This window comes from Branchiostoma belcheri, unplaced genomic scaffold (assembly GCF_001625305.1).
Source record: "Branchiostoma belcheri isolate BF01 breed outbred unplaced genomic scaffold, Haploidv18h27 scaffold88, whole genome shotgun sequence".
Taxonomy (NCBI): domain Eukaryota; kingdom Metazoa; phylum Chordata; class Leptocardii; order Amphioxiformes; family Branchiostomatidae; genus Branchiostoma; species Branchiostoma belcheri.
In genome coordinates this window covers 154,840-176,514 of record NW_017804553.1, presented here as the reverse complement: position 1 = coordinate 176,514, position 21,675 = coordinate 154,840, and the positions used below count along the sequence as shown (strand labels likewise).

Sequence of the window (21,675 nt, the reverse complement as noted above, 5' to 3'; positions counted from 1 at the left end):
CACATAGTAAGTTGAACTAACCCTTTCCCATTCCATGTTGCTATTCAAGGAGTAAAAATTTTATGTCCCTGTGTCGCGAGAACGCTGTAAAAATCTGAGAATAATTAGCTCCATGGAGCTAGCCGAGTTTAGGGTGGTACCCATAACTAAAATACTCGTCTGGTGGCTTGTTTTTGTGCTGTTTCTAACCACCCAAAGTATGAAAAATGTCGCAAATGTGCTGAAAGGAGGCAGTGAATGCCTTTATCATACAGATTTCCTTCTTCATTTTTTTTCCAGTTATACCAGCCTCAAGTTGCTTTGGGTGCCTTTAAAGTCCAATACGGCTATGTGGCAAGATTCTGGACATGTCCGTGCGATGGTATTGTCGAACACCAATCTGTCCTTTTAGAGGCGCGTTGAACTTACTGGACAGAGTTTTACGTTTCTTTGTGTTATCCTTGCTTCTTTCAGCTGAATCAAAAGCATGGTTTTTTATCACGACGACATCCAACTTTGTTGGTGGTTTCCATGGCTGTCCTGGTACACTAGTGGTGGTAGGGATGACATCCACTGACTGGCTGGGGTACACTGGTGTACTAGCGGTCATACGCAGAGGGAAACCACGGACCCTGGAATTGACAGGTTAACACAAAATTTACAGAAGGCAAAAAATATTGGACCTGAAAGGGATAACCAAAACAATCAATATACATAGTTTACTTAAAATGAGTACCTGTCACCTAAAAAACAGTTGGTGTACAATATATATATGTATATTTTTTTTTATGTTACACATTTTATTTCAGGAGTTAAGATGCCTGCCTAAATGTGAAGCTAAACTGTTTTTATCAGGCATGGTAACTAAAAACTAGTTGCTTTCTAATCCCAAAATGGAAAGCATTGGGAGAGCAAAATAAATCATAGGAGTGGAAATCTATTTACAGCAAACATTGACCAAATTGCTCATTTTTGAAGCTATATATTATATATTAAGGTCACCTTGGTTTGTATGTGGTTTGGAAAAAAACTTTGTTTGAAGTTCTTCCTGTTCTATATTTGTTGCACAGTACAACTAAAGCTGGTCCACAATGTCCTTGGAATCAAAGATAATATTACATGTACAATATCTCACAGTAATCCTGCTCTACCTGTATATGTAAGTATAATCACGTATGTCCGCATGGAATGCTACAATGCTATCTTGAACAGACCAAGTGACTTACTGTTCAGGTTTCATCCTGATCTTCATTTCATCCACCATGTGGGCTTGGATATGGCCAAGCTTGTGGCAAGATGGGATGTTTTTGCCCTCATGAGTCCTCCTGGCCTGGTCGGCAAAGTACTGCGCTGCCACTAGAGTTCCCAGTCAGGCCTCGAAATTAACTTTTTTTACTATTGTCCCAAAATTGTCCCAAAAATAGATTCCAATTGTCCCGAACTGAGGATGGACTGTCCCAGCCTGCTTTTCAGGAAATAAGTTTATGACAACAATAAGAAAACAACAACAACTGAATTTGTACAACTTGAAGTCCACTAAGTTAGTACAGTAAATGTCCATCATTTTCCTTGACTGTAGGGAAATGCATGATAGTATCATGGGCGCAGCACCATCTTCAACGCCCCCCCTCCCCATGCAACATTTGGAATCCCCGATTGGTCAAATTTAAATGTTTGTCAGAGTATTATGGGCTACCAGCAGCCCGCAGCAGGATGGATGGATCATGTTCCTAAATGATGTGGACAGTCTCAGATGAGAATTTTTCAATTGCCCCGAAATTGTCCCGAAACGTAATTTGAATTGTCCCGAGCTGAAAATTTTGTGTCATTTGACACTGGGACAATGTTAATTTCGAGCCCTGCAAGGACATTTCATTTTTGAGCCATGTCTACAGTAGAATTTGCATGACTCAAATAATTCATACAGGGCCGTAGAGGACAGCCTCAATGTGACATCTCTGGTTTGAAACTTTTCTGTCAGTCAAGGCCCCCAAGCACCACTTCCATCAGTCAGATGAGCCCCTAAAGCTTCCCATTCAGCTTTGGTTTGGGCTAAAATTGTGCATAGCTACATTGTTATGTTACTTGTTCATCTACAGAGGACATGTTTATGTAGTCAATTGTTCAACTTGTAAGTTGTCCTTTGGTATATTTACAATTCTTCAACAACCACAAAATTTAGATAAAGCTATAGTTTGCTATGTTCCTAGCAAATATTACAAATAAGAAATAACTCTCTTAATATTATAGTAATGCCTAGGATCTAATAAAACATGCTTCAGCCAATCAGAAATAAGCAGCAAAAATGAGGCAATAGCTAAGCATACAGCATGGAATAGTAACTTCTCATTGGCCAATTCATGTGCCAATCATAGCACTTGAAATACCATTTTAACTCAGCTTGAAAAACTATCATATGACAACTTACAATCTAAGCTACATTGTACGCATTTACAGCTGTTGCTTGCTACAAGAACAGTATTAGTTTGGCATTAAATACAAATATTTTCTCTGCATAATTAAGCATAATAAGTCCTAGATAAAGCATCTGCTAACAAATGCATATACCATTTAATTTTACGTAATATTTAAATTCATTAACACACTACATATACTTCTCAATGCTGCTTTGGTGTTTTCATACAAAAACTTACAAACCTTACATTAAATGCTGTCCCCTTTCTTCAGTCCTCCAGCTATGACTCTGGATATTCACGATAAGAAAAAGGAACACTGGCCATTTTACTCATGAAAAACGATAAATGAACTCAAGCTATTTTACTTTGTACAATTACAAAAAGTATACAACTTCAAGAATAAGTCATTTGACTTGGAGGTAACAAATAATACAATCTTCCAAACAGATATACCAGTCAGACTGGTAATAAAAGAAGATTGTGTTTTAACTATGTCTAGTTCTTTTTGCATGGTGCTGAACAAAAATGAACAAAAACAGAACATCAGCCTTAGTTTGAGCCACAGGTTAACAAGACACCCATATAACTGAAAGTCTTGGAGAACTACCTTGAGTTTTAGTAAAGCAAATTAGTACACATCACTGTGTAACTCTTTCTGGAGACAGCTGCACTTGAGGAGATAATATTTGTTGTTGTGAGGCACTAGAAGTTGTGGTTGTTGTTGTTGTTGTTGACGGTGTTGCCGTGATCTCTGGAGAAGAGGGCTTCACCTTGCAGTCACAGGTGCACTTACAACAGTTGGCGTCTGACTCTGTCTTGATGACGATCACGGGCAAGATGGGCTGGCCGGGATCGCTGGTCGACTGCTGCTTCCCGACCGTCACCGCGCTCTGTGTCAGCGTAGGAAGGAGTTCTGCGGCCTGTGGTGCGATGCTCTGTAGCTCCTCCGGCCTGGTCAGAAACACGGTCGTAATCCTGTCGCCAAGTCGGGTGGTACAACAGTCCTTCCCACCTGCACTGGTGGCTGGGGCAGTCGTCGTCGGCTGCGGAACGTTCCTCACTGTTTGCTGTGTCTGACCTTGCAGTTGACCTTGAATTTGACCTTGATCCAGGGTTTGTATGACCTCCTGCTGTCCTGCTGTCTGGACCAGGTTTAACTGAGACAAACAAAAAACAGCAATGATCAAGACTCAAGGTATTTAGCACATGCTTTCATCAAAACTATTGCAATAGCTGGTACAGTGTGCAAGCAAACTACTAGAGAGTACAGTTCCCCTACCGGGTATGTCTGTGGTGAGTCAGGCTGGAACTGAGACAGGTCAGTGTCCTGAGTGGAGCTGCTGTCTGCTGTGGGTCCCACTGATGTCTGTACCTGGGGTGGGAAACAATTCATAGACAGATAAACTTTTACTGCACACAATTGTACAAGGCACAATATATGGCATGGTACATGTATATAAAAAATACTATGAGACTAATTTACCTTACAAAAAACTATGGAGTATGTGATGAGATTCTCAATGTACATTTACATTAATACTAGTAGACCTGGGTTCCAGAGTAGTAAAAAAGAATAGATTTAGGAAATTAAAATAATCATACCAAAACCAATCACTGATATATTTGTATGGCATGCGCTCATTTCTAGAAGTTTGTAGTTAGAAATGTTACGTCCTGAGCTGTGTTCCCTCACCTGTTGTGACATGTGCTGCAGCAGGGAGGCTATCTGAGTGTCCACCTGTGCACTGTTCACGTCTTGGCCAGGCTGTACTGACGATCCAGCTGACGGCATCTTCACTTCCTTCAGTGTAAACACCTGGGACATAGGAAGTTTTACAGCTTTAGTTTCAGTTCAAATAAGTTCTCCAAGGCACACCTAAAAGGACTTGCCTGACAGAGGAAAGTACAGAAAGGAATACTGAAACATCAATCATTACCATGTTATTCAACAGCCTGTGTTACAATGTCTCTCATTGTCAGGGCTGATGGGGCCTTTAACTCGAGAACCAATGCCATTCCCAGATCTACCACTATGAGCTTAGGATTCTTTATTACTATGGAAACCAGTCATCACAACCTCCAACACTAAACTGGTCTTTGTTACCACATAAGTCTGCTGACTTAGATGTGTTGGCTTCTATGGGCCTGACCAGAAAGGCAGTTAGAAGCTTGATGTAGTTAGCCTATAGCTAGTTATTCACCAACATAATGAAACTGTTCACGGAGCTTTTTTTTTTTGTCAGCTCTCACTCAGCATTAGCAGCAGGACTGCCTTTGTAGACAGAATGCTGTCAGAGGTTTGCGCTGAGAAAAGAATTAACTTCACGTTTGAATCTTTGTCTGTCCCTGATCTTAGCGATCTCCCTTGGAAGACTGTTCCAGAGCCTAACAGTTGTTGGTACAAAAGTTCTCACATGGTTGTTTGTGTGGGAGACAGGGACCACCAGAGTGTTTTCGTGATGGGATTTTGACTGGCGTGTCACCCGCCTGTTAGTCTGGGGAGCTTTATGTTCACTCATTGAGGCCAACACACTTGTAGTCTTTTATCAGATATACAAGTAAATGATGTGTTCCTGGGTGTACCTGTGAGTTGTCAGCCTGCCCCTCCCCCTGGGAAGATACCACGGGCACGTTCATGAGTATGGTGGGGGGGATCAGGTTAGTCTGGGGCTGCAGCTGCAGGTCGGGGGGCAGCAGTAGGGTGGACGGTTGCTGCGGCAACTGTTGCCCGGGCGATGACTGCAGCACCTCCACCGGACTCCCGAGGGAGCTGTAGTCAGCCTGATGCACTTGGGTTGAGCCTGGGGTTGGAGAAGAAAACGTAGAGGAATGTCAATCATACAGACTACTACTACTAACCGTTGTCCTGCGGAGCCCATATATACAACGTATATGGGTTGCACATACAGTACCGTCTATACAGTACCATCTATAGTATTTCTCGTGCAACGCATTACGCCACAGCGAAATGCAACGAATGCGGCAGTAACTATGCCACTGCAGGGCAAAAAAAGTCCTAGACCTGACCTGATTGAGACATCAAATTATTTGAAAATATTGTGTAAAACATGCCAGCAGGAGAAGACAAATGTTTTTGTCATTGCAATTGGGAAAATTATCTAAGGGACCACCGAAAACTGGCCAGGTGGTCCTCAATATGTAGAGGTGGTCACTTGTACTGGCTTGACTGTAACTGTACTGGTGCTGGAAAGAGCTACAGCCCTTAGGATTGGACATTAAGCTGTGGTTCACTCACTCACTATCCATTCATTGTTGGAAGTTGCCTCATCATCAGTGTGCAAGCAGGTCTAACCCTTGGAAGACAAGGAACAACAGACACTAAACTGGACAGTGAGCGTGGGTGAGTGCCTACACATACAGTCCCTGAAACATACCTGTCCCTGCTGTTACAAAAGCTGGCTGCTGGGTGGTGACAGCCACGCCGGTGTCCGGTCCTAACGCCACGATCTGGTTTCCCTGCTGGTCCGTGTAGATGGGAGTCAACATGTCGGTGGAGATGGTGGGGAGTGCCTGGAGTGGGATGGAGGAGGTCATTACTAAATCTTTCAATCAGATTTTCTTTAGAAATACCTTAGCTTGGAGATCTGACAACCTGTTTCAGGGGATATAATCATATGAAGCTTTATGTCTGTAAAGCTGGTGGGTTGTTGCTCAATAGAATTTACGTACATGTCATGTAACATCTTAACAATACAAGAACCCACTGGTCTTGTGGCTTGTGCTGAGTAACTACTAGCTTCCTGACCTTCTGGTAATCTGGGTGTGTGGGTAACTAGCAGCACAGAGTTTCTTGCTTCAGACATGGCAAACAAGACTTGAGGGGAAGGAGTGAAAACAATAGTGTTTGTGAAAACCTGACAAACAAACAAACAAACAAACCATGCTGTCTTGTGCTGCCTGTGCCTGGATCTGTTCTAAGAGTGAGTTGGCATCGCCTTGTCCCAGCTCGCCAGACGAGGCCAGAACAAACTGGCTGCCGAGCGACCACTGTTCTATTGCTCCTGTTGTCGTGGTGATGATGTGGCCATCCTGGGTGAGAAATTTCAAATCAGTATTTAAGAGTTTTAAGAAAATTACAGAACCAATTTGACTGACACAAATGGTCAATCAATCCTCCGTGGGCATTAACTTATGCATGCTGGCTGTAGACATCTCTCTCCAGGCGGTTTTAATCTTGGCCTGGGACCTCCAGTTGGCCCTCTCTATGTGTAATGGAGATACATCTATACAGAATTTACAGAAGGTACTCTCCATAACACTTACAAGCTTGAATTCTTGAATTTTTATCACAGAAAGAACACAGGTTAAACTGCAAAAGACACTTCTAGAACTTAGTAGAAGCATCACGTTTGTCAGCCAGCTTCTTACCTCTCCTGGGCATGGCGAACCTAGAGCAGACAGGCCCTTCTTGGCGTGAGTTTTGATGTGGCTCTTGAGACTGTACTGTGTGGTGAAGGCACGCTGACAGCCTTCCTTCTCACAACTGTAGGGCCTCTCACCTAGACACACACATACACACATGGTAAATGAAGTCAAATATGTCTGAAGAAGTGGAATCATCTGTCTAATCATCCTTTTGATCTTTGTCATTTGGAACATTTCATTCAACTCAAATTTAAAGAACATCATTATGCTTACCGAAGGAAAACATATTGTTTTTGGTCAGTTTCCTCTTCTCCAAACAAAAAAGGTCAATGACCTGGGCCAGACAGTCTATCACCATGGTAAATAGTGTTGCAATTTTATAGCAGGAGGGATTTAGACTCCTGTGTCTGACCATAGACACGAATGTGTTTGAGTAAGAGTTAACAGAGCAGACCTAGGTAAACATTAGGCCTAACAAAATAAATGTTGTGTTTCCTATTACAGTCCAGAAAAAATTAGGGTCGGTAGGTAGGGATTCCCTTTTTTTTTTTTTTTTTTTTTTTTTTAATTCCATGTCAATATACAATGCAGCTTGTCAGGGCAAAACTATTAAGATTTTTTTTCAATTTTTAATCTAAACAAAAATACATGAAAACACTGAAAAAATATCACTAGTATGTCTACAAAGCTATTAAAAATTCTAATCTTCATTTCTAAAATGAAATAAAACTAAAAAAAATTGGAAATTGAAAAACATATTTCTAAAAGGAAATTAAAAATAAAGTGCTTCCTAGAATTTCTAATTTAGCATTAAAAATAACACCACGACACGATATTCAAAAAATCAAAGTTAAAATTTGCACCCAGACAGAAACAGAAAAATTACAGGTTTTGCTACTGCAAACCTGTAATTCTACCCTAGCCATCTAGCGGTTTTGGTCAAAACTGCAGTGTTTTTGCCCAAGTCTCACGGAATCTCGCGAGATATCGGGAGATTTTAAGAAAACAACAGAAAACAAGATGGCCGACCTCGTGCCGAGCGCTACACATTTCTATGTTCAAGGCCACGAAAACGTGTCCAAAACTCGTAAAAATGGATTGAATACAAGGTCACAACAAAGAAAAATGTTCTTCTCTCTATGTTTAATTTGTTGGAGCACCGATTCCTCATTTGAAGGGAAGATTTTCGTGAGTTATTTTTCTTCCATATTGCCGAATTTTGAAAGGGGATTTTCCACGTTAAAATCGCCATGTACTAGCCCCTAAAATCTATTCTCTGACTGTTTGGGCTGTATTTCATGGAGAAATTAGCGTTGTTTACATGAAAATAGGATTTTCAAATGCCAGCAGGGTGTCAACATTTTACCAAACACATTGATTTTGTGTAGCAAAGTGGACTATTGTTATTCAAATAGCGCCTTTTCACAACTTTTGTCAGACAATACCGATGGGCATAGTGACGCCGCTTGGCCCCCAAATCAGCAAAAATTTCACGAATTAGCCAAGCTAACACAAGCAAAAGTACGAAGAGAAGACCCTACATTTGAAAACTTTATGAGAGGCGCTGAAAATTTTATGAGAGGCGCAGCGCCCTTGTTTCATTGCTTGGGGAGACCCCTGTCTTGTATACGAATGTACACAAAACCCGGGCTCTCACCGACCGCTAGCCGCTCGAAATTTTTGGTCGGCCCAAAAAAGGCTAGGGTCGGGGGGTTTTTCATAGGGTCGGTCGGGTAACCGGAAACACAACATTTTTTTTCCTAGGCCTTATGCATTTGCTTTGCAATTGTTACCTCTCTAGTTTTGTTCTATTTTTCCGCAGTAGAACTCACCTGTGTGTGTTCTTATGTGGGTCTTGAGATGATGACTTGCAGCAAAGGCTTTTCCACAGGAGGTCTCAGTACATCTGGGGTGGAAGAAAGTGTATTCAGTTATGATGGAAGGAAGTGAAAGTGTATTCAGTTGTGATTGAAAAAAGTGTATTGAAAATGGAAGAAAGTGTATTCAGTTGTGATGGAAGAAAGTGTCTTGAAAATGGAAGAACGTGTATTCAGTTGTGATGGAAGAAAGTGTATTGAAAATGGAAGAACGTGTATTCAGTTGTGTTGGAAGAAAGTGTATTCAGCAGTTGTGATGGAAGAACGTGTATTCAGTTGTGATGGAAGAAATTGTATTCAGTTGTGATGGAAGAAAGTGTATTCAGTTGAGATGGAAGAAAGTGTATTCAGTTGTAAGGTTTTGTAAGGTTTCTCTCCATTGTGAGTACAGTACTTACTTGTAGGGTTTCTCCCCAGTGTGAGTTCTCAGATGTTTCATGAGGTCAGACCTGGTAGTGAAGTATCTGGTGCAGCCGTCAGAGTCACAGTTGAAGGTTTCTCCCGAGTGCAGACGCTGGTGGGCTTTTAACCTGGAACAACGGCAGAAAGACGTCAGGTACAGTTTGGAGCATGAATACTTCTTCTTCTTCTTCTTTTTGGGTACCCTCGAACAACCCCTGTACGGGGTATCACTGAGGGGGGAAGCGGTACACGGGTTAAGGCAGGGCGGCTTCTACCCTGGCCTTAAAAGCCTCTACTGTCGGTGCCCTCACCACTGGGCCCGGCAGCTGGTTCCACTCGCTTACCGTGCGGGGAATACATGGTCATCCTTAGCAGTGTAAGACTAAGAGTTAAATGAACTCAAACATGGATGACTGGTCAACACAGATATGGTTTCCTGAATGTGCTTACATACAAGACAATGAAAATTTAGCTTGGCTGGCAAACATAACCCAACCTTGGCCATGTACATGTGTTAGTTTGATTTTTTTTAGAAATTCATCACACAAAATCAAGAAAAATATTGCTTTTTTTATTGGTGACAAATCTGGTGCTGGCTAGAGCCTGGTACATTTTTATCTTTAAGTGAAAGCACGAAGCAAAAATTTATCATGGTCAGACTGAAATCCAATTTTCTGCTGTGGAGTTTCCCGTGATGGCTCCATGGCCAGAGATAGCCATCTTGAAACACTCACGCAAAGGCTAATTGCACAAGTGATGGGGTATGGCAGGCGGCCAGTGTGGCCTTCCCAAAATATGCAGGAACAAAAGAAATGCTGGAAATTACTTTTTGTTGAAATGGAACAGAAACTCAGTCTAGCATTAGCCTGTATTAATTCTAACCGATTTGTCAAGAAAAGAAAAAGGTTTCACATGTACATGTACATCTAAATCTATATTTACTGAAAAATGTACTTCTTTGGTGTCAAAAGAACAAAAATCATCTGTTCAAGTCGGAACTTGAGTCTTTTTATCAAGATCACAAAATATAAAATAACAAGACAGGATATACCATGCCTTTTTCCAAAAAAATCATTAGCACTTGCATAAACAAAATTGATCATAACAATACATGTCATGAGAGCATTGTACGTTTTACAGAGCAAAAATAAAATTGTGACAATGCTGTAACCTAATTCCTAAGATAGAATCAATACACTAAGCACCACACTGCGTGTAAAGTGAAGTGAAGTGACTGAGCACTCTTCAGTGCAGCATCGTTTGCACAATAAACATACGTATACCCCCAGCCACCAGACTTGACCATACACAATGATGGAAAAGTCATGTTTGTTGTTTTTACTAATTTTAGCAGATTTTGATTTGATTTATCAGACTGTATAAACAAAAACGTCACATACAGCCAGGACTGCCTAGCTGTATGTATCTCCGGCTAATAGCCCAACTAGCCGGAGGATATTATAATATAAAGGGCTAGCCCTCACAACAAGAAACAATTCAGTTGTTAGCAGATCTACCCCCTGGTTAGAGAGGTGTTCAATAATCTGCTTACTAGTATGTAATGTTACTGTATTTATAGTTATGTAATGTATTTAAATTTTAATGTAAATCTGGTACATGAAACCAGCTTCAGTAGAGTCAAACAGGCTACTGTTCTAGCTAAAAATTATGGACAACTGTATTTCATACTCAGAGTAGGAAATACAGTTTTCCATAATTGTTGTATTAGCCAGTAGCCTAATAAAACTCCCTGGGGAAAATCAACTGACAAGAAATCATCTGCGTCATTGCAGAGACGATAGGGGTTATCAATAATATCATGCTGCATACTTCTGTAAGTGATGTTGTTGCCACAGAGCTAGTTGTACATTGTATATAGACTAGAAGGCAGTCAAAAGGCATGCCACATTGTGGGGTGCCCTGATCTACAACAGTACAAGCACGTCTTGGGAGGGAAAGATTATAACAATTCTGACAGTCACAGTGTGTGCACAGTCCAGTGGTTAGCAGCCCTGCCTCAGCCAGAACATGAGGGTTGGGAGTATGACTTCAAATGACTTCAAGAGCTGCTGTTGCTCACATGATATACATGTGTTATATGCTATGAAAAGGACTATTGTAGAAGAATTTCCCTCGTACAACAAATCTGCAAATACTGAAACTAGCATCTGTCTTCTCTGCCACGTCCAGGGGAAGATTAGCTTTTCTGTGAGCTAAACTGGTTTGAGATCACTTTTACTTTCATTTCTTCTGACCAGTTTTCTATCACAAAACCCTCAGATCTCAAGGTTTGTATCATAGTGTTACTATTTTAAATAATAACAATTTTGTAGAGTTTGAATTGACATTCAGTCAAGTAAAGGTTACCTTACATGAGTGAAGTCTAACATGTCAAAAATGTTAGTAATATTTTTATACTGAACATGTGCATTTACAGCATTTTGAAGCTTGGTCAAAAGTGTGTAGTACATGTAGTGTAAACAACTCATTGACTTAATTGCTTAAGAATGAAAGGATAATTATAGTTATCACAGGCTGCAATTACTTTCTCTTGTTAGTTATTCAAATGTAAAACCTTGGATAAACAAATACGAAAATAAACAGAACTCAAGCACTGATCTCTGTAATCTGTGTTACATAACCATGATTCATAAAAAATGTCAAACCTACCTGTATAACGTGTTGAAGGATTTTTCACAACCCGCCTGATCGCAGCTGTACGGCCGCTCCTTCGTGTGGACCCTGACGTGAATCTTCAGACTATAAGACGTTAAGAAGGCTTTGCCACAACCTTGCTGCTTACAAACGAACGTGTAGTCCTTGGTGTGCGTCTTCTGGTGGGTCTTGAGGTTGCCCGCCGTACTGTAAGTCCGGTTACAATCGGAGTATGTACATCGGTATCTCTTCACTTCCTTACTGTTTGTTGTCGGACATTCGGTCTCTAGCGTTAACGTAGCGTGGTCTATGTTGGTGGGATCGGGCATGTTACACCGTCCCGGGGTTATGGAGAACGTGATCTGGTCGGGGGAGATCGTGTGGTGGATGTACCCCTGCGCAGAGTTGTCGTCTCCCATCTCGTCCGGGTGTCCGTGAGAGCCATCTTTACCCTCTAGGCACTCGGAGTCCGACGCGCCCTCGATGAAAATGGCGGTCCTGTCGAACCCAGGGTGGATGAAATTCACGTTTCCGAACGCCTCGTCGTCCTCGCCGAGTCCCGTGCCTCCCGTGTTGCCGTTCTGGTCCGTCTCGAAGGAATCCTGCGAGGTTTCATCCTCGAAACTTTTCTCCAACCTAGGTTCGGTCGCCATCTTGTGTCCCTGGTAGGGTCAGGTTACTTTGACAAACAAGAAGGGGTGGGCAGGTGTTGTCACAAAAAAAAAGCATCCGCAAGCTTACATTCCTTCAAACGACCTCTTACCACGGTGTGAAATTTCGTTCCAATACACTTTACATTTGAAATGTTGAATTCACTCTACTATCTTTCCCAAACTTAAGCTAAACTTTGCCAATGAAAAATTTCAAAGTCGGCCTTGCGACGGGGAGGAAAATTTCACCAAAATAGACCCGTGCCACTGGACCCGTGCGCAAAATGCATTGGTGTCGGCGGCAAAAGACTGTACCACTTCTCCCCGAAATATCCCTATTTTGAAATGGCATAGTCCAAAGGGGTTGGAGGTCATCAAGATGGCAGCACCTTTTGGCTGTGGGTTCGGTGATCTTGTTTTGGCGTCTTCCAGAGCAGTAGACGATGAAGAGGAAGAAGAGGAAGCAAGCCAAAAGCCCAGGTAGGGATTAGACAAGAAAACCATGCTCTTAATTTGTCCATTGATGCTTTGAGTTTAATATAAAACCGAAACTTGCGAAGTGAGTTGTGGCGACTCACACCTTGCAAGTCATGGTGCACGTTGTTATTGTTTTGTCAAAGTTTGTTGACCCTTGGAGTGTTCAACATCCTTCTAAAAGCAAAATTTCCTCGAGAGAGGAACTTTTTAGTTTGACAGTTGTTCCTTGGTTGTTTTCAGTTACATGTATGTAACAATTTTTGACTAGTGTTGTGTACTACAAAAGCGCCACCTGTCGATTATATAGTGTACGTCAAGATCTTTTGGCCCTTCCAGAAAACTACTCGTGTAGAAAATGAGTAAATTGTTGTCACAAAATAGGTACATAACATTATAGCGTAACCATCCTGAAGCAAACTGCCATGTTTTCCTAATATTATATCAGATCTTGGATTCAGATTTTAGAGCATCTTGTCCATAAAGTCTAACTTTGTGTAACTGTCTATTTCCTCAGTCCTTGTGCAGTTTTGAGATGGTCTGCTCAGGCCAAACAGGAGATCAGCGAGTCTCCCAATGATTGCATCGAGTGTTCCGCTCTCATTGTGGCAATCGGGCCAGTAGCAACAGGTTAGCCGCAACTTTGTCTCAAATTTTCCTGGCTACACAGTATACTGATACAACTGCTATGTGGGGAAATAAGCATACATGTAATGCAAGAAGACAAAAATGTCCAACAAAAAAGACGAGAATTCTTTAGTACTGACTTTCATAACTGGTCACATCAATTAAGTTTCCTTGTCAATGTGGGATCTAGTTACATCATACTTTGGTACCAAAACGTAGTAAAAATTTGATACATGACTCATTAGAAGTATGACTACAATGTATTAAAAGTATGACTATGACTGTTGTTGAAAATTTTCAGGTTTCATCCACACCTACCTGCTGCACCAGGAGACAGAGATCCTGGGGATGATCGGCAGTGGCCTGTCAGAAAACACCTGCAACACCTTTGAGCAGACCTCACCTGCTGATGCCACCTGCTTCCTGCACAGACTCAAGTCAGCCCCCAGCGTCATCCTGTGTCAGTGTAACGTGGACGTCCCGTCAGAGATGATGTTCTCATGGACACAACAGGTCAGTCAGCTTTACAAAGTCATAGTGAAGGATATGGCATGACAAAAAATGCATTATAAAAGCCCCAAAAGAGCCCCAGTCATAGTCTGCTAAGGAGGCTGAGAATGACAATGATTTCTGTTTTGGAATATCACAAGTTATTTGTTTTGAGTTAAACTGCTGTACATGTTAGTATTCTCTTGCAGGTTGTGTGTCATTTTTCACTTTCCACCTAATCAAAAGAACTGTCATCAATCTCTGGTAAATCATAGTTTCTGTTATATGTTCATGTTCTATACATATAAACATGTATGTATGTATAAAACATCCCTTTTATTTTCTTCCAGCTGTTCTCCTGTATCAACATCCACAACACGTACATTGGCGTCCTGGCCAGCGCGCCAGTCAGCGAGTTCCGCAGCTCTGTGTCGTTGTCGGATGTTACCGTACCATTCCTACGTGGACTGAAGACAAACCAGTTCCATGGCAAGCCAGTCTGTCCGTACCTGGAGCAGCCCAACACTGTTAAGGGGCTGCCGGCATCAGGTGAGAGTATAGGTTGTTCTGTTTCTAACCTTTGAGTAGAGTTCAAAACATGGCTTTTTGTTACTTATTTGACATGATACCTGACAAGGTACTGGAAAGGAGGTGCAATCCTATAAGCTGTGGTCCACTTTGCATTTTAAAGTCAGAGGCATTTGCCATCATTTTATTAAATCTAAATACACATCTGCCCTTCTTCATAATGATCATCATCATCACCATGATCAGTCAACTGTATATTGGTCGGGGTTATACCACCCTTTACAGGGTGACATACCCTTTTATTTTATAGCTTCATTATCATGCGGCCAGAAAAAAAGAAATTTTTGGTGAAATAAAATAGGACTGATTAAATTTTTCTGTTTTGTGTGTGTCTGTCCCTGCAGTATTGAGTCACTGTCAGGTGTACCGTGTGCCTGCTGTGTTGTACATGTGCTACTCTGACTCCATCTATGTGGAGATTCCTGCCATCAAGGCCTTCCTACCTGTACTCAAGGGCACACCTTTCAGAGATATCGTCCAGGTGAGAACTCATCCTTAGTATGTGTAGCTTGCATTGCATAATTCTTAGATACATTTAGGTAGGGTTAAAGACAGGATAATTGTTAACTGTGCAAAATTCTAGGTGTAACTATGACAGTGATTTTAGTGTACATGAGGTAACTGTTAATGCATTTCTTTCATTTTATTTCCAGGAAAACCCACATGCAGACATCACACTGAGGAAACTGGTGGAACTGAGAGCCCAGCAAAATAACCTGTACACATGACAGAAGACTGCAGAATTAAACATTCATTGGCAACTAATTACTAGTAGTAATAGGTACATATAGTGTTAGGTAGATGAAGGTTCTTGTACTGTCTGTGAGATATGTTACAAGTGAAGACAGTAAAAAAGTCAACTCTATCAACCCTGAAGAGGTTTATTTAGTCAACGTTTTACAATGACATCAGTAGTCAAGTAAGTATGTATAAAGGACAGTAAAGGAATGTACATTGAACATCCTCACATATCTCAAAGATTAAATGATAAAGGTTTTAAAGTACTTGCCTAATGCGTGGTTATGGTTTTTATCTTCCATAATCCATAAGAAAGTGGTTTCAGTAAATTTTAAATTGCAAAAGGTGCACAATGTGGAATGACTTGATCCCAGGTCATGTCAACAAAATGACTCATTTGTTGGTACAATGCCCTCTAATTGGCAAAAACCACCCCTCCCCCCTCCAATGTCTATAGAAAAATGCAACCTTTCTTCATATCACACAGTACATAAGTTGTATTGTATCAGTAAGTGTTATTAAATCTACCCTTAGGTATGACCTATGTAGAAGTTTTGTCCATCCAGACTCTATGTTTATCTATCTCTAGTATATGTGCAGTCTTTGATCTCAAGCCCTTACTTCCCAATGAAATTTACACCTATGAGGAGTAATGGTAAAATACTGTTCATGACTTGTTTAGCCCTAACTTATCTCTGAAGTAGACAACACAAAAACCAACCAATGCCCCCAACTTTCCCCACCCTCATACCCTTTCCTGCAGTAGGTTTCACGTGTAAAGTTACCTGCCTATAACAATCTACAAGATTACACCACAAATAGAGATACTACTTCCTAATATTGAGAAAAAACAAAATAATCCAGTATCAAGTTGAAATGTTAAATTTTTAAGTCGTTGCCTCTAAAACTTTGGAAAATGGCGTTGAGTAGATGCAAAGCCTTACTGAATCAAAGCTGAGCTGTGCCAGCAATGACAGTTCAACCTTGATTCAGAATGACGTCCACCAACACAGATGAACTTTCAAGCTAAGATGCAGTAAGCCTTAGTAGTAGCATTCCTTCAATGGTCTTATAATAATGTTTGATAGCCCTGAGAATGTCACACGTTACTGTTCCTTCTGTCTGTAGTCGAGCGCTCGTAGTCTCTCCAGCAGACCTGGGTGAGAGTAGTGCCAGGCGGCGTATAACCAGTCGTGTACGGGGAAGCCCAGGTTGTCCTTGTTGAGTTTGATAAGTGCGGTACACAGGTCGGCTCCTTTGTTCAGACCCTGGGCGAAGGTGTCGGCCTGGAACTCAAACCTGCGGCTCAGCACTGTCATGAGGAAGGATAGCAGCTGGGAAAAACAGGAACGTATGTTTTAGTACAGAGGTTCCTGTGGACATTTGTGTTATCTACTAGCCTTAGACTGGCCTGGAGCTGGCCACTTACTTTCATCTGGTAAGTTCCTCCATGTTGCAGGGTCCAAGGCCCTAGACTCTGCTACCCTTAAACCTACCTGCTACCTTCAAGTCCTGCCTCATTTGCTTGTTTAATATGGTGTACTTTTTGGAAATGGCACCAATAATAAACAGGACACAAAGCAAAGCATACTGAAGAGGCATCTAACTGAACTTCTACTAGAAGAAACTAGTTGAAGCTACCCAATAAGGAATAAGCGACAAGTTTTATACAGAACAGTTCTTACAACTTGGGAGATGTACATACCAGGTAAGCAAAGATTTAACATTACATCTTACTTCTTCATGTCTCTGAAGATAGTGTGTCATACCAGCTGACTGACAGGTACAGACAAATACTCACCTCGTTATAAGGAGAGAAGATGAACTGGAAGATGACCAGCAGGCCGATGAGGGCAGGCTGGGAGTCGGGGAAGCCGAAGGCCTCGTACAGCTCCTTCCAGTTACTCAGCAGGGCAAATAGGAAGAAACACAGGAACGTGTTCACCTGGAACATAGGGAAACCTGCAAAGCACTGGAACAAGGGCAAAGCAGCTCCTGGCCTAGTGTGTGTTACACAATCTCTCATTGTCAAGGGCTGATTGGGTCTCCTCCCATCTATGAGCCTGATCATTGGGATGCTAGAAGTGTAAGCTACCCAGGCTAGTCATCAAACGTGTTTACAAGGAACATATGAATGTCATGTACTTTGAAATTGTCACACTGAGAAACACTAGTACTGTACTAGTCTTGTATGCATACTGCACACGAAATTATAGCTCCACTGGCTTGACATTTCCAATGAACTTCCATGCTGCCCATTTGACCCATGTATCTTTGATGCCCTCTGGAGTGTGTTTTTACATACCTGGCTAATGATGATGTTTTTGAGGTTGTGGCCCAGTTTCCAGTGGCCCAGCTCGTGGCCCAGTACAGCCAGGATCTCATCATTGCTGCAGCCGATCTTCTTCTTCTTCTCCTCCCCCTTAGCATCTCCCTCTCCCTGGTTAAGGAGTATGGCATGACATATATAGTCAGTCAAGATGTAGTAACAAAAAGGAGGTACATGTACTATATAAATGGTTCTGAAGATGATCATGCTCTGAGATTCACACATCTATACTCATTATCTGTTAGGATTTGTTTACATCTACTGCAGTACATCCAAGAACGAGCCTGCAAGACCCCACCATGCTTATCAACACCAGACAAAGTCAGTGTGGAGTAGCTCAAACTAAATCAGAACAGATTCACCAGAATCTCCAGATTGTGCAGTTTGTACTAACCCTAAGCACAAAACAAACTGTGTAAAACACCACCTTCTGTTCTGGTTCGCTGGCTGTGTCTGAGCTGTCCTCTGATGAGGCATTCCCAGCATCCTCTCCTGCTGCAGCCTCCTTATTTACAGGATTTTCCTCCAGCAGGGTGTCAAACAACACGATCCTCTTGTTCTTGTAGAAGCCAAAGAAGTAGGCATTGCTGTGGGAGGAGCGCTTGGAACCTGCCGGTCAAATGTTAGTATTCCCAGTAAATACATTCAAGTGCATGTATACAAAGTTACTTAATGACTATGACATAATTTACCATCTACAATGTTGGCTGGCTGAAAAACACTTGTTTAGTGCTCACATCAGAAATCTTGACAAAGGCATCTGATTTGTGTAAACTAAATACAATTATCATTGTTATTTCATTATGGTAACATTTATTACAACAGTATAAAAGGATAAGGGTATGTAGATCTAGAATTTGCTCTGCTGCCTGATAAAAGATAAAAATGACCAATGTTAAGTGAAATATAAACAACAATACCTGTTACCTTCTACAACAAAGATCTTATAGAGAGGAAACTCGATGCTAGCTGCTAGTGTCTCTATCTGTGTCCGCAGGTCTCCTTCAGGGAGGGGGGTGAAACGGTCAAACAGAGGAGCAATGTAGTCTGCATAGATGAAGATCAGACCCTGGTAGAAAAAAAAATGATTTTAGACACTATTTATTGATCTTATGATAACCATAATTTAAAGACCTTGCAACCATGTTGGCAAGTGGATTACATCTAAGCAGCATCAAATGAATGTATTCTGCATCCCGTCATTAACAACTGACAGCTCAGCTGCTAAGCTGAGGAACGGGGCTTGGGCACCAAAAAAAAAAAAGAAAAAGAATGTTGGCGTGTTTGACAGGCATATACTGTACAAGTCCAAGTGCAAGTGATGTCCCAAAAAAATCCTGACGTGTGTGTATACAACTCTAAATTAAAAAAGGGTATAAGGTCTATGTTGAGTGTTATAGCTCCAGGGAAAGATGCTCTAGTCTCTCACCATGGTAACGACAAATGTGAAGAGCCAGGCGTAGATGAAGAAGTAGTCTCCTCCTGCCTTGATGATGTACAGCAGACCTGCTGCCACGGGGAGGGAGATCAGCTGGGTCACTACAAACTTCTTAGCAAGGTCCTTGAAGTAGAACCCAAGGGTCTGGTGGGGAGAAAAAAATTTTTTAATGTTTTCTTGAAGGTCTGTATTTGTATCGGTATAGCCAGTATAACTGCCTTTGGCATAACACACCAGCTTCAAAGGCACGTGGCGTGGGGGCAGCTGGCTATGTCACACTAAATGACTTGTTACACTCAATCTTTGCATATTTAATTGCAGGAGTTGTTTGAAGCTTTCTAGTGATGATGCCCCAACTGCGCTTGGTGGCAACGAGTTCCACCAAGGTGCTGAACACAGCAAATACATGTATAACATTTTTCTCAGAAAACATCACAAACAAACAAAGGAACTGTTCAACAAATAAACAGACAAAATCTGACCTGTTTGTTGAAGCCATGTCTATCTTCTATCACAAATGTGGAGTATAAGCCCCAGGGAAGGCCTGTCACAGTACTAAACACAGTACCCAACAGTACAAACATTACAGACTGCAAAATCTGAAGAGAAAGAACATCACAACATCACATTAGTTATCAACTGGATCATCAACAGCTCACTCACTATAGAAACAATTGTTTTGCTGTCTTGTATCTAATACATAAAAGATCAAGATGTATTTTTACTTGGGGGAAAGCGCTTTGAGATCAACATCTAAATTGGTTACCTTAAATGTTGAAATTCATTTTCTGGCTTTTAAAGACAACATGTTGAATTTCAGATACCCAAACTTGATCTTCAAATACTGTTAAGTGCTCACTTCCTGCTATATCATTGACCCTATGAATATTCAAAATAGAACAAAGGTAGGGAAGATACTAGTATTTAACTGAAGTTAAAAGTCTTCTTCCAGCTACAAATACTAGTAGTAATACAAACCTCATACTCAGGCCCATAGCCGAAGTACCCAGTTACATCCCCAGACTTTCTCCACAGGAAGGGGATCCCACCCAGAAGTAAGATAACCTGCAAGGAACAACACCTATTACATATCAATCATAATGGTACAGAGTATAAACTCACCAGGTTGAACATTGATATAAGGTATGAATTTTGATGAGGATTCAGTATTATTGGTAAAGACATAAAAATAAAGCATTTTGTTAATAAAAAGCACTAATATAGCCCAGAATCCTGATGACAGGACAGCATAATGATATGACAATCTGATGAAAATGCAGCATTTGACAAAAAAAAACAATGACAGCACTTTCAATTGATTTGTCTCAACTCACAGTCATCTCCAGTTGTGAGTACAGGCCTGCCCAGAAACTGAAGCCATTTTTGTCCAGCTGATACAGCCGCGCCTTCTCGAAGGTGTCGTGTTCCAGAACCGACCGGAGCTCCCAGGGGATGTCCCGCGTCGTCTTGTAAACTCCACGCTGAGGGCATGACAATATTCATGTTATCTTATGTATGACCATGTGTAACACAAGCGCCTCTCCAATCCAGTGGGTCCAGACCTTTTGGAGTAGTGGTTAGCACGCTAGTGTCGCAAGCTGGCTGCCATGGTTCGGCGCGGCATCCAAGGAGTAAGGGGTTTTCTCCTATTTGTTTCATATGAATGTGTGAGGACTTATGTTTATTGATAGGACTACAATGTACATGTTCAGAACTTAAATCATGTACCCTGTATCTTGTTAAAGCACAATCCTTGGTACTGTCCTTAGTACTAGTACTTGATTCTCTCAACAACCGTCTATGTCCTTGGTACTGAAGCCATCTAAGTAACATTTTGTGCCCCCATCTCTTTAAGTAATCATAACATTTTGTGAATTCCCTTCCCCACCCTCTTGAGTAATGGGAAAGATTGTGGCCCTGACCTTGCCTTGTGAACCTCATCACGAGTGGAATTACAGAGTGGGACAGGCAGGATACACTAGTTCTGCTTTTGGGGTGCCGGTATACGCGCCGGTAAAACCACCATATGGTTTATCAATTTGAGTAACTGTAAGCCATTGATGCACATTAGCTTTACGGACACATACATGTTACAGCTTTATCTGTATTACAGCAACGGTTGTACAGAACTAGAAATGGAGGAGGCTCCTAATGTAGAATACTGTCTGGAAATTACACAATCGATTTATGGCCTGGTAGCTGGGCCGGTCTGGGAGCCGCCCCCCTCCCCAATCCGGCCGGTTGCTACAGTCTCACCTGTCTGAAGGATAAGTAGTTCTCCCACAGGTAAACAACCCAGAAGAACAGAAGGACGGCCGTCACAAGGTCAAGGCCGGCCACAACCTCCATCTCAGCTCCTTCTGACTACGAGAAAATACTGCTAAGGACTTGGTAACGAACTATGCACGACCAAGCGGGCTGGAATAGTAGATTTCATTTATGGGGGACTATAGAGTATTTCACTTACAAAAAAAGTTTACTATTTCGCTGTTATATCCACTTTGAAGTGACGATTTAAATCAACTGTATACTTCAAAGTTTTACAAATCTATACTATCATCACATGTTTCATGTTTCTTTATGTGTTTTAAATCTATAAATTATCAATCCAACCGCTCCTATTCAA

The 21,675-nt window shown here is 41.5% G+C and overlaps 4 protein-coding genes across 4 annotated transcripts; 1 reads left to right on the top strand and 3 right to left on the bottom strand.

Moving 5' to 3' along the window:
* Nucleotides 1–2,905: 2,905 nt before the first annotated feature.
* Nucleotides 2,906–5,922, bottom strand: LOC109487412. Its single transcript, XM_019791402.1, has 5 exons — nucleotides 5,792–5,922; nucleotides 4,980–5,197; nucleotides 4,090–4,212; nucleotides 3,676–3,768; nucleotides 2,906–3,553 (listed from the first exon to the last, which is right to left on the bottom strand). The coding sequence occupies exons 1-5, from the start codon at nucleotides 5,901–5,903 to the stop codon at nucleotides 3,035–3,037; spliced, it is 1,065 nt and encodes a 354-aa protein (XP_019646961.1). The 5' UTR covers nucleotides 5,904–5,922; the 3' UTR covers nucleotides 2,906–3,034.
* A 66-nt stretch (nucleotides 5,923–5,988) lies between these two features.
* LOC109487308 (metal regulatory transcription factor 1-like) lies at nucleotides 5,989–12,624 on the bottom strand. The gene is made up of 6 exons (XM_019791287.1): nucleotides 11,732–12,624; nucleotides 9,058–9,189; nucleotides 8,615–8,688; nucleotides 6,786–6,916; nucleotides 6,297–6,446; nucleotides 5,989–6,009 (listed from the first exon to the last, which is right to left on the bottom strand). Exons 1-6 carry the CDS (start codon nucleotides 12,367–12,369, stop codon nucleotides 5,989–5,991), a joined length of 1,146 nt encoding a protein of 381 aa, XP_019646846.1. The 5' UTR covers nucleotides 12,370–12,624.
* Nucleotides 12,625–12,697: 73 nt separating this feature from the next.
* LOC109487437 (proteasome assembly chaperone 1-like) lies at nucleotides 12,698–15,548 on the top strand. Its single transcript, XM_019791431.1, has 6 exons — nucleotides 12,698–12,846; nucleotides 13,358–13,470; nucleotides 13,769–13,980; nucleotides 14,307–14,505; nucleotides 14,889–15,025; nucleotides 15,198–15,548. The coding sequence occupies exons 1-6, from the start codon at nucleotides 12,746–12,748 to the stop codon at nucleotides 15,270–15,272; spliced, it is 837 nt and encodes a 278-aa protein (XP_019646990.1). The 5' UTR covers nucleotides 12,698–12,745; the 3' UTR covers nucleotides 15,273–15,548.
* Nucleotides 15,549–16,274: 726 nt separating this feature from the next.
* On the bottom strand, nucleotides 16,275–21,458 carry LOC109487429 (CAAX prenyl protease 1 homolog). The gene is made up of 10 exons (XM_019791424.1): nucleotides 21,306–21,458; nucleotides 20,384–20,530; nucleotides 20,028–20,114; nucleotides 19,532–19,648; nucleotides 19,041–19,193; nucleotides 18,539–18,680; nucleotides 18,039–18,220; nucleotides 17,588–17,722; nucleotides 17,084–17,227; nucleotides 16,275–16,616 (listed from the first exon to the last, which is right to left on the bottom strand). Exons 1-10 carry the CDS (start codon nucleotides 21,396–21,398, stop codon nucleotides 16,389–16,391), a joined length of 1,428 nt encoding a protein of 475 aa, XP_019646983.1. The 5' UTR covers nucleotides 21,399–21,458; the 3' UTR covers nucleotides 16,275–16,388.
* Between the last annotated feature and the right edge of the window lie 217 nt (nucleotides 21,459–21,675).